The sequence below is a fragment of the Chelonoidis abingdonii genome, chromosome 1 (genome assembly GCF_003597395.2).
Source record: "Chelonoidis abingdonii isolate Lonesome George chromosome 1, CheloAbing_2.0, whole genome shotgun sequence".
Lineage (NCBI taxonomy): Eukaryota > Metazoa > Chordata > Testudines > Testudinidae > Chelonoidis > Chelonoidis abingdonii.
In genome coordinates this window covers 91,870,656-91,882,728 of record NC_133769.1, presented here as the reverse complement: position 1 = coordinate 91,882,728, position 12,073 = coordinate 91,870,656, and the positions used below count along the sequence as shown (strand labels likewise).

The 12,073-nt window shown below is 40.6% G+C and overlaps 1 protein-coding gene across 1 annotated transcript in view; it reads right to left on the bottom strand.

Annotated features, from left to right (window-relative positions):
* ANO4 (anoctamin 4) overlaps positions 1 to 11,245 on the bottom strand; it is a 322,747-nt gene extending 311,502 nt beyond the window's left edge. The window contains exons 1-3 of the mRNA XM_075067279.1: positions 11,224 to 11,245; positions 6,792 to 6,869; positions 4,885 to 5,121 (exon numbers count right to left, since the gene is read on the bottom strand). Coding sequence (XP_074923380.1) covers positions 4,885 to 5,121; positions 6,792 to 6,869; positions 11,224 to 11,245 — 337 coding nt within the window. The remainder of the gene's footprint in view (positions 1 to 4,884; positions 5,122 to 6,791; positions 6,870 to 11,223) is intronic.
* Between the last annotated feature and the right edge of the window lie 828 nt (positions 11,246 to 12,073).

The following is a 12,073-nucleotide window of genomic DNA, read 5'->3' as shown; positions in this document are numbered from 1 at the left end:
TTGCTAGAAGGGAGAGATTGGAGGGGATCTGATTTATTGGGGGCAGTAGGCAGGAGTTGGAAAGGCTGCCCAGGGCTTATATTTACTTTACTTCTTTAACCCTGGTCCAAACAGGGATGGTCATAAATTTCTCTGTTTTGCTGCTGCAAGTGCTTCACAAAGGGAGAGAGTCCAATTACCTGAGCAGGCATTTGAATGGACAGACAGAGCAAGAGAATTTACATGCTGTATGAAGAAGGCAATACTGAACTGCACACAAGGTAATGGCCTGACTCACTTTAGCTGGAAGGACAACAATTAATAGCTGTAGGCAGAGTGCATTAGACTATGAATGAGAAAATAAAATGCCATATTCCTAGCTTCCACTGGCAAGTTACAGGGTTTTTTACTGACGCAATTCCTGCTGAACTTTGTTGAAGGTGTGTTTTAGTATGGATTATTTGGTATGTCAGACACTTTGCTAATGCTCATTAGGGGAAGCTTCTATGAGCGCAGAGGCAGATCTGGGAGCATGGCCAGGTATGAAACAGCAGTGTGGAAGAATACGAGATGCAGGGCTGGCCTAGCAAGTAGCAGAAGTGCTGCAACCCTTTAACCTAGAAGAAAGTTCTGGAGCATCCTTATAACAGCATGTCAGACACATAGGGCTAAGTGATAAGATTTTCTAAAGAATCTTCCTCACCATCTTTCCCTAACCTAATAAAATTTCAGACAAAAATCAAGAAGTTATTGTCTGTTTGTCTGACATTTTCTTGACAACTAAATGGAAAATTAACCACTAGCAGCACAGTCAGTAACAAGAGAGAAGACTGGGAATCTAAAATCAGCTAGAAATACAATACCTCAACTTAGAGAGTTAAATGGTGCACGTCCCCGAACAGGGGGATGAGAGATAAAAACCAATTATGTCATTAAACAAAAGGCCAACTAGGGCCAATCATAAGGGGACAAATGTAAGGTCCTCCACTTCAGTCAGTCTACTGCCACCCAAAATAAGTAATATACACAAAAACTTCTCTATTTCATTCATTTACACATTATAGTACATCTGATTTCTGAACAGAAAAAAATAAAATGAACCTGGATGGCGGAGTGCACTTTTCCTCACCATAGGCCTCTATCATTTTTAATTAACATTTGTGAGGTTTCTAATTACAGTAGGGCAGGGGTTCCCAAACTTTATTGCACTGCGACCCCCTTCTGACGACAAAATCACTACACAACCCCAGGAGAGGAGACTGAAGCCCGAGCCCACCCAAGCCCCACCACCCTGGGGGTTGGTGAGGCAGGGGAAAAGCAAAAGCCATGCCCCCACATCCGGGGGGCCAAAGCCGCAGCCCAAGGGCTCCAGCGCCAGGCCGGGGGCCTATAACCTTAGCCCCGCCATGCAGGGCTAAAGCCCTCAAGCTTGGGCTTTGGCCCAGGCTCTCAGTAAGTCTAAGCCAGCCCTGGTAACCCCATTAAAATGGGGTCGCGACCCACTTTGAGGTCGCAACCCACACTTTGAGAACTGCCGCAGTAGGGTATACTTCTGGTAACAAGTTCAGGATTGAAAACAAAAAAATGGACGTAGTGCCTTGATATGTGACTTGCCATTTGCAAAGGAAGGAAGAAAAAACTGAAGGTTTCCCATTAATATTCCCTCACACTGGAGTCCTGAATTAGGAAATTTCATACAGGATTAATTCCAGTTTTTTTCCTAGAAGAACACAGCTTTTATTAACAAGCAAACTTCCCACCAAAATGTCTACTACAGAAAACAAATGTCAAATGTTGGAGGATTCCTTTCTAAAGCACTTGCTGACTGTAATAGAAGTTATGTCCCCATACTCGAGGACAGAATTTAAACCCTACTCTGCAAATTATCCACCATTACAGAACATCGTAATGCAACATGAAGAGTAAAATAAAATTAACACGTTAGAGGTGTGTGATGCCCATTTAGATAGCAGGCAATGGATCTCTGATCCAAATTCTGTATCCTTTATCCTGTATCATATTGCACTTCATCTTATTGTGCCAATACTTCACTTTTAGTGACCACATACTGTGGCATTTAAGACAAATTCAAACTCTGGTGTATTCCCCTGCACCCCCCTTAATAACATCAACCATGAGTTCTCAAAATATCCAGTTGCAGTTCATTGCAAGATAAAGCATTCACACTGCAAGCCTCTAAAGCAGGCTCCTTACTGTACTGAAGTAGTAATAGTCACACTTTCCAAGTTATTCAGAACATCTCATAGACCATTCAGAGAACATGCTTTTTTTCGGGGGGGCAGGGGGCATGGTGGTTAATGAAGCTGTCAAAACTACTGTTGCTCAGATGCCACTATAATAAACTTTCAGTTAAGGCATTTTTGATTTCTACTAACCATATTTATGCTTAAGCCTTTATTTTTAGTACTAGCATATAGCTGTTAGCGTGATTGGCACTTTATATACAGAAGATGGCCAGATCTGTAACTTCAGAGGCTGTGTTGCTATATGAAAATATCTACATTTTAAAACACAGCATGGGTCCATGTTATAAACTGGTGATTTTTGACCAGTGGTTTTGCTTAGTTTATTTGTTTTTAGATTATTAAAAAGCTTTATAAAGTCACTGTTGTACATTTACGGTAGATAATCTACATAGTGAAATGGCTGTAGCATTATATTCTACATCAAATTATATAGTGAATTCCTGTAAATGACCTGCTCAGATTGTTTTGAATCCAAATAACCTAAGATATAACTTCTAGAGATGTAAGCCTCATCCTCCTACCCAAATTCGAAGTTGGTTTGTTACTTTCCATTGGTGAACATTTACCTTTGGTTTCAGTTGGACAAGGTATCTTCCTCTTTGTTCTGTGTAGTGTTGCTGTACATTGCTAACTGGCTGCATCATTTTTCATTGGAAGTGACTGAATTTTAATGATTTGTGAGAAGATTGTTGCAGTTTCTGAAATTTAGAGAAAACCTGGGGAATCCTGGAGCGAGAGTTGCTCTATAAATGTGTCATCAGCAGCAGCATGATACCAACTTGAATATGTAAGTAGGAACCCAGAAGAGAGGACTATACTCCAGGCAGATATATCTGATGACTGGTCTGATAATTCACTCTCTGCAGCTGCTTTAAGTGAATGGAAGCACTGCACTGACTTTCTTATGGTTTATTACACTCACTTGCTGCATCTTGTTTAAAATGAGAGAGTAAACTCTTCAAGGCAGAGATTGCATCTACTAGTGCGTTTGAGTAGCACTTAGCACAAGGAGGCACCAATCCTGATTGGGGCCTTTGGACACCACTTGCAATACAGAATAATGAAAATACAATAAAATAAAATACCAGTATTATTGTAACCACGTAAATAACACTCTTACATGAGATCTGTACCAGATCCCACTGAGCTATGCCACTGAGCAGCCCGTTAAACTCTTCAATAAAATCAGGATGTCCACACATAATTATATTACTATGTAGTATTCAATGAGAAACAAAATCTGCCATTTCTGCTATATGCTCACTTTATAATCTGGAGTCTGTTCCTAGGACTAGCAGTTCCTAACTGGGCCTAACTACATTTTGAAAATTTAGTTAATTTTATTAGCTAGATGGCAGTATTTGTGAATAGTTAAAGTAATACTAATTAAATTGACTTTTTGACCCATTAGCAAAAACAATTACAGCTAAGCACAAGAATCACTATTCCTTGTCTGGTTAAGTTGCTGTATCTCTCAGCAGACGTGGTATTTCTATCACAAAGAAGAGTTGGAAGGTTAAGCTGTGATACCAATTCAACTTCCAAGATGCAGTCACAGAACTCATGCAGATAACTCACTGTCCTGAAAAAGGTGGCTTTGCCATATTTACACTCATATCTGGTAACAGATCAGCAAAATAGCTACTGAAAGTTATAACATTGGCCTTGTGCTAACTGCTTAGCAAGTGCCTAACCACACTTGATTTGTAACTATCACAACGGGAGAACAGCAGACATTAGGAACAGTAAATGAAGCACTTGAAACTGGGATTTGTATTTGAAAGAAATACAATGGTATGAAAGTTCAATCAATTGCAGGAGATTAGTCATTAATGAGAGTTAGAGTATGAGGTTCTGGGAGGTAATAATGTAGGTTCTCTTTGATTTCAGTACTTCCCTGGAGTTTCAGTACCCATTATTCTTGGACTACACATTTTAATTTTCCCATCAGACACTCTAATCATATTGTTAGTTATGTACTATGAGATTAAAACTGAAATAGCATAACACAAATAATGGTATAATATACTTGATGTATGTTCATTACAAAGAGACTCATTTCATTAGATGGTTCAAGAAGTATTAGGACCTTCTAAAAGTAAATAAGATCAAACATTAATAAGAGCTTAAAGCCTGGGAATACAGGTGCTCGGCATCAGTGGTGCTTTCGAACAGTGGTTCTCAGCCTTTTCCATATCATGATCCCCTTTTTCATACTGGGATCACCCTGGTCCCTTCTTTCATCTAACTGGCATCTTGCCAGGATGCTCAACCCTCCCACTTAGCAATATGGGAAGGGCAGGATAGTTGCAACCTTGTGTCTGTTTGCAATCCCCCCCAGGCTGAGAATCTCTGACTTAGACTAATATAGACGTCAGTTGGTTATCTTGATGCTGTTTTAAATTCGGTGCCCATTATTTTTGGTGCATTTAGCTCACTGAAACTACTTGCTGAAATAAAGTCTATGTGGTGTGAGCAAGGGTTTCAGAAGAGCGTCCAAATGGCCAGATCCTTCTCCCCAAAGCCAATGGTAGTTTTGGCAATGATTCTGTGACAGCAGGAACAATCTCTTAATTTGTACACTCAAACTACTGGTTAGACTAGGCCCTGAAGAGTGAGCACCTGAAAAAAATCTTACCCGTGGAATCTTGACTCAGAGTTTCCAGGCTGCTGCTGCTGCAGGAAGGCACTGGAGTGATAGACAGTGAAGCTGGGCAGGATAAAGGAGCTGATAAATCAACCTGTGCTTCAAAAGATCGATGTACACGAATGCCAGCATCTTCAGAGACGCAGAAAGGCAGATGAGGACCACCATATGCATATGGATTTTTCCAATGAGAGAAACCTATTGCAAATGGTCCAGCAGTATCATAACCTGGCAACAATATTTAGATTTAAAACATATGATTTGGTCTGTTTTATAGCATATAAAATAATAATAATAAAAAACAAACACACACACAGGAGTTGTTGTTTTTTTATTTTAACTCTTAAATAACTTCTCCCCTTCTGAGGACAGGCCACATCAAAAATATTAACGATACTGGCCCAAATTCACCTGTGGCATAACAGCTACACCACGGCCACTGAATCCTTTCAATACATCATTTTCTCCTATTCTTACTATAAAATATAGTTGAATCATCATAAAAAGTGAGCCCAGACAGATGTCCAATACGGAGTCTGCAGTCCTTTTCCTTATTGCATATACTTCTATAGTCCTGTCTACACATTTTTATACCAGTTTAACTATTTTGGTCCTGAGTGTGATTTTTCTATCAAAATAATCAGTACATGTAAAATAAGCCCAAGACATATAAAGAATTTACTATAATGCTTCTCTACATCCCTCTCTTAATAATCCCAATTCATCAAATTAAAAATAAATCATATTACAACATTCATGGAATCTTTTATTTTTCCCCTCCATTTTTTAACATTACTCTTGCTTTGAGATGAAGTTGCAATCTGATCATTATCATCCATTTTGGCCTTAAAATGTAAGATGTCTTTCTAACCAGAGTCCTTGCCAAAAGCTGCCAAAAACAATGCTCTCATAATATAGGCTTTTACTTGATTTCATTTTTACTTTTTCAGATCAGGAATACTTAACTAGATGGATGTTCAGTTCTGCCTAACAGCAAAACAACAGATTTGTGAAAATAGGGTTTATCCTTCATCTACTGTCATTTTAGATTGTAAAATCAAATTTTCAACAAGGCTAAAATTTAACAAAGGAGCAGATGTATTAGGACCGGGGCTGTTTAATATACTCGTTAATGACAGTGAGGTAGCATCGTTTGCAGCTGATTTTTTCTATTTAGTTTAATCAAGATTACAAGAGACTGAGGTATTAAAGAGAGACTTACCAAAACTAGGTGCATGGGGAGCACCATGGGAGATGAAATTCAGTGTTCACAAATTAAATATATAAAAAACTAGATCAAAACATTCCTTTCAATAGACATTACCCTGAATTTGTGAACAAAACACTGAATTATATATATTCTAAAACATAGCCACCATGTGAAAAGAACAGAGTGTCATTATGGGCAGCTCGATAACCTATAACAAAATGTTGCTAAAAACTAAATAGTAATACTGCTATTATCAGACAGGCTATCAATCAATCCCTCTGTCCTTCCTGAACTCAAAGTGAAGTGTGAAATTTGCCCAACCAACAGCCCTGAAGACTAAAATAAGATTTTAACATAGGCTACAGAGGCACCCACTTCTGTACTTCATTCTGCCCATGAATCTCCCCACTTATAAGGAGTGACCTCTACAAGTTAGTTTAGCGTCATACCCATCCCATCTTTATCACTTCTGCTGAGACTATGGACATTTGAGTCTCAAGATATGCTGGTTCCTATCCACTGGTAAATGAAGATCATCAAACTGATGGAAGATAACAAACCTTCAGGTTGAATTTGCACGTAGAGGCGTAAGGCTAATTCATCCATTTTTCTACTTACATGCAAAACTAAATATGGCGTCAGATTTATTTTTGCATAAAATTAAAAGCGATTTCACATATCTGCTTACCTACTGTGATATGGCTGACACAACTGTAGTAACTACTTCCAGCTGAAAGAGTGTGACTGCCCCTCTTAGTCTCTTGGTCTGCTAAAACCAAAAATGAAAAATCCAGAAAGGTTAATGATATAATCAACAATTTAAGTAGTCAAAAGTCATCATGACACAGAGAGACATTACTCTTCCTTCATCAAAAGAGTGTAGGATGTTACTATTTCTTGAAAGCAAATGTCTCTGCTTATGATGATGGTGATCTATATTCCCCCGCTACACACACACCTCCCTACCCTAAAGATCTTACAATCTAAATATAAGATGAGAAACAAGAGATGGATACACAAGATGGGGAGGGGACGACAGAACAACAGTGAGACAATTAGCAAAAAAGAGCTCTGTGTAGCTTGAAAGCTTCTCTTTCACCAAGTTGTTGGTCCTATAAAAGATATTACCTCACCCACCTTCTCGCTCTAATGTCTAATATAGCAGACACGATTGATCTTTCAGGACAACGTGTGTGAAATGAGATTGCTATGGAGTACTGGTGTTGTGGGCAGACAACAGTGGTAGTCCGTGCCCGGCGTGCTTAGCGCCAATAAACACACCAGGGGAGAAGCAAGCAGAGTTTACTTGAGATCTCAAAGTGGTGCTGGGAGACTTGACCTGCCTCAAAGCCAGCACACCTAAAACAAGCAGTCTGTTCCTTTATGTCCATGAGAACTTTTCTTGCTGACTAGCAAGCCCCCGTTTCCCCTCCCTCTTCTGTCCGGCTGCAGTATCTTTTCTCACACGCTTCTTTGTCTTTCTTCCCCCTCCCTCTCCCCCTTGTAGAGTTACATTGAACAGTGGATTAAAGCTGGCGTGAATTACGACCTTGTCTTTGTAAACCATTATCTCCTCTCCCTTGACCAAAAGTATGCAGGCTTCATTATTTTTGCTCCATACCAGTCTGAGCAGCCTTACAACAGATAAGGCTGCGGACACCTGGCCTTTTGTTTATTTATTGGCCTGCTAGGTCAATTAGAGTTTAACATGGACGGACTTTTGCTCATGAGAGGCCTAAGGGAAAACTCCATATTCTTATAGCCTTTACCTTTTAAAATTACTTAGAATAATGCTTAGTGACACTTAGTGGCCTCAACACTGGGGAGGAGGGGATTGCAAACTCCCCACACACACACAGACTCAACCTTTAAAGTTTTGCCCTGCGGGGTGGGAGGAGGAAAGGGGGGATTTTTTTGCTTGCTGATTACATGTTACTCTAGGGCAGTTCAAAGATCCCACTGGATTCTCCAAGGACCAGCAGACAAAGAAAGGATTTTTGAACAAATAGCCTGATTGTAAACATGCTCAAGGCCTTCTTTCTGATCCAGCAAGCAGACGGGACCTCTGGTCCACACACGGTTTCAATCATTCGGGAAGGGTTGGAAGGACTTGGCCTGTTGAGGCCCCATAAGACTGGGAGCCAGTTCTGAACTCAGGCTGCTATGAACTCATGACCACAAAACTGACCCTTTAAGGAAGATTGAAGGACTCACCTGCAGAGATCATGTTGAAAACAGTTGAGGGGGATCTCTAGTAAGTTGATTAGTATACATGTAGGTTTTTATTGTTTTAATATGTTTTCTCTGCAATGTTTATACCCTAAAAATAAATATGCTTGCACAAGAAGTGCTGTGTGGTAACATATAAATGTGCGCAGTTACACTGTTGTCAGTCTCTGAAGAAGACGGCAAGCTGATCTGCTTAGACAGACTGTCTTATGCTGGGAATAACACAGTAAAGGCAGGGAATCGTTCAGCCTGGGAACAACCAGTCAGGAAGGAGATACGCCATTCTCCATCCAAGAAAGAGAACAAGGGAGCTGAAGCCTGACAGTAGGTGTCCTCGCTAAACCATTAAGGGAAAATACAGGTGCAGTTGCCCTGAACTGTGACAGTGCCCACTTACACCAGAGCTGAATTAGACAGCAGGATTTGGGGGCTAGTTACAGCACAAATTGAAATGTTAGACTGAACCTGCTTTTTCTTAAACTCTCCTGGCAGCTGTTTCCCCTGCTACAGTGCCTCCTTCCTACCACAATATGTAAGTTCCACTCAATTTGCACACCTACAATGTCAGGTCAGTGCATGTTCTGCTAGTTTCCCCACTTCTCAGTTACAATTTAAATAACTATTTGTATGAATACTGACTTACACCCAGAGATTGGCCTACAGACTGAATTTGGCTGAATTTATCCTGTGTGTCTGAATCTTTCATGAGCAAAGGAAACACTCTACATTCAGGAAAGCTCAATAACATCTGGACACATGTATATATCACACTGTTTTCATAAGGCTCATCTTCAGATGCAGTGAATAGAGAGATGCACAGAAAACCATCCAAAAATTTGTAAACAGTGCTATCCTCTTAGTCCAGCTTCATACTTTTCCTCAGGCTTTGCTTTCTCCAGCACCATTTGCAGCTTCCTGTTATGTTCCCCTTTTTGCCCTTGAAGAATCTGCAACTACAGTCACTGACACACAGAACTGGCAGTTTCCTAGCAAAATCATAAACATTAGGAATGGAATGAGTTATTAGGTCAGCTTGCCAGTTCCCCTGCCAATACAGGGCTCTTCCCTGTAGTATAGAACACTGACTTCAGATGGAATTTTATCCAAAAGGGATTGTGCAATTGAACACTGAGCAATTCATGCACAGACAGTTTGAACTTGAAAAGCCTTGTTTACCCCATCTGAAGTTTAGAAATGAAGTCAACTGGTCATACATTACAGAGTTAGCTGCTGTGAGGACAGATCACATCAGATATATATATAAAAAAACCACAGGGTAATTTATCTTACTAATGAAGCTAACTGTACAACTTAAGCACCAATATCCACTAGGCCCAACTCTGGCAAGGGCCTAGCAACACAGAGTTGATTATCTGATCAAAATAATAAGTCAATGCACTCTTTGTGCAACTTCAATTGGATGCAGTCCTACTTCCTTCCTGCATGGTTTTGTACTGTTACTGAGCACTCTTAATCAGCTGCTTGTTTCACCTTATCTATATGTGGCTGCATTTCAGCAGTTGGCAAAGTGATTCCTGCAACAACAGAGTTTGTAAAGTGCTATAGGCTCCATGGAGATGTAAGATAATATTTAAAACTATTAAATCAAAGCCATAATAGCAATCAAAATTGTGTTCCAAGGAGTTATGAGAACCCTTTATGAAACCAGTCCATATCGACATGCAGTTTATAAAACCTACCGGTAAAGGTTAATTTTAAAACGTTTTAACTATTCAGAAATATGTCAGAGTTGATCTTTCAAACTAAGCACAAGGCTACGGATCATTGCAGATGGCAGGGAACCGTATAACCTTGTGGGAGTAATGGAGGGATACATCTTCCAGAATAATGTAAAGCATACACTGCTTTTTCTGCTTCACTCTGCCAACTGACAGAAACCCAGAGCTCCACTATAAGATGGTGCTAGAAATAATGCATAATTACAGTAAAATTTATGCCACTGACTTTTTAAAATGTATATCTAGATTTTAACAATTACTATAAAGAAGGAAACAAAAGTCTAGCTCCTAATGCAGCTTCTTAACTCCAAGGCAGTGAACAGAGTTGCTGATAAATGACTAAGGAGATTGCTTTCTAGCCTAGCAAAACTTGTGACTGGAAGCACCGCAGGTTTCATTGTGTTTATGAGTTTTCAGGCTATGTCCACACTGCAAGTTCATTTATAAAAGTGTTTTCAGGTGTTAGAAATAGTCCTGCTTTGCATTAAGGCAGACAAATGCATCCTATATTACAAATAAACATACTAAATAAAATGGCTAATATCATGAGGAATATTTCCCCCACTGACGATGAACTATAATGGGTCTGAAAAATCCTGCAAAGCTTTCCAGGTGCAGCGCTCCCATGAATAATCACTGAAACATATTTCCCCTCTGCGAAAAGGATGCAAGAAATCCTTGCTTCCACATCCCTCGAGACCCTCACACATTCTTGCTGGACAGACACTTTTTAAACCACTACCTTTGCACCTCACATACTGAGGCTCTGAAACTAATTCCACAGATTTCTCTCTCTGCATTCTTCTGAGAAGCACCTTGGTTTGCATGTTTGATTTGTGTGGCTCTACTTTGCATAGTGAGAAGCTCCCACATTTGCTCCATCCCACAGTTTTGTGTGACAAGTGTTCTTAGACGTGCTGAACAACAGTGTCACCTCCTAAAATCCCCTAGGTGCAGAGTCCCTTACTCTACCCCTTAGCCTTCAGACATAGTGATCCCCTATATCAGCCCCTTATGCCCCCCAGAGGGATCTCCAGCCACATTACTCAGTGGTCTACCACCCCAACTCCATCCCCCGCCCCAAAATAATAGTGTTCTCAAAACACAATAATCAAAGACTATCCTATCCCAGTAATAAGAGAATACCTTTACCATGTGCAGCCAGGGAAGACATCCTGCCTCGGTTCTGGGCTGGGCTGCTGGCAGGGCTACTGAAAGCAGCCAAGTCCGTCCCGGGTGTTTGCAGTTCACCCTTATTTGCTGGCTTCTGGGCAGCCCCCATCTTGCAGCGCCTTCTCTCCCCAGTGCTGCTACCTGGCAGGAATCTTCTATGTGGGCTCCATCCAACGCCTGCAGCTTGCAAAGTACACACCGGCCACATGCTACACACACAATCTCACCATTGAAAGATTTCTGCCTAGGAGGCCTTGTCCCAGCAACAAGATACACCTTGCTCCTCTAGCAGATGAGGTAGTGTGTGAGCTGCTCTCCTTTCATGTGGTACAGATGACTGATGCTGCTGCTGCAGCTCCAAGAAAGGTTACTCTGTTGTAGATCTCCACAGGGAATTGACTTCCTGCAAGGAAAGAAAATCAATGAGCTAAAGTAAATTTGCAAAGGGACAAACAATCAAAAGGTGCATACTTTTCTTCCTAACAACCCTGGCAGTGCAAATTCCTCTTGCTATAGTCCTTAGAATTAGTGACACCCAAAACAAGGTCATTCTGTGTGATCCAGGTGCAGCTCTCTAGCTTGGCAAGACAAGGCAGATGTAAGATATGCGAGCTGGATCCTTGCAGAAGTTGCTAGGGAAAGGAGCATGTGTGTTGAGAGATATTCACTAAGTAGTAGCTTCTCTTACAAGTCAAATCTAGGTACCAGAAATTTTGCTAGGAGTCTCATTTTCACCTCCCCCTTCAGACATTTGGGATTTAATTCATTCCTGGTGTAACTCCCTTGATTTCAATGGCATTACAACAGTTCTGAATTTGATCCATTTTAC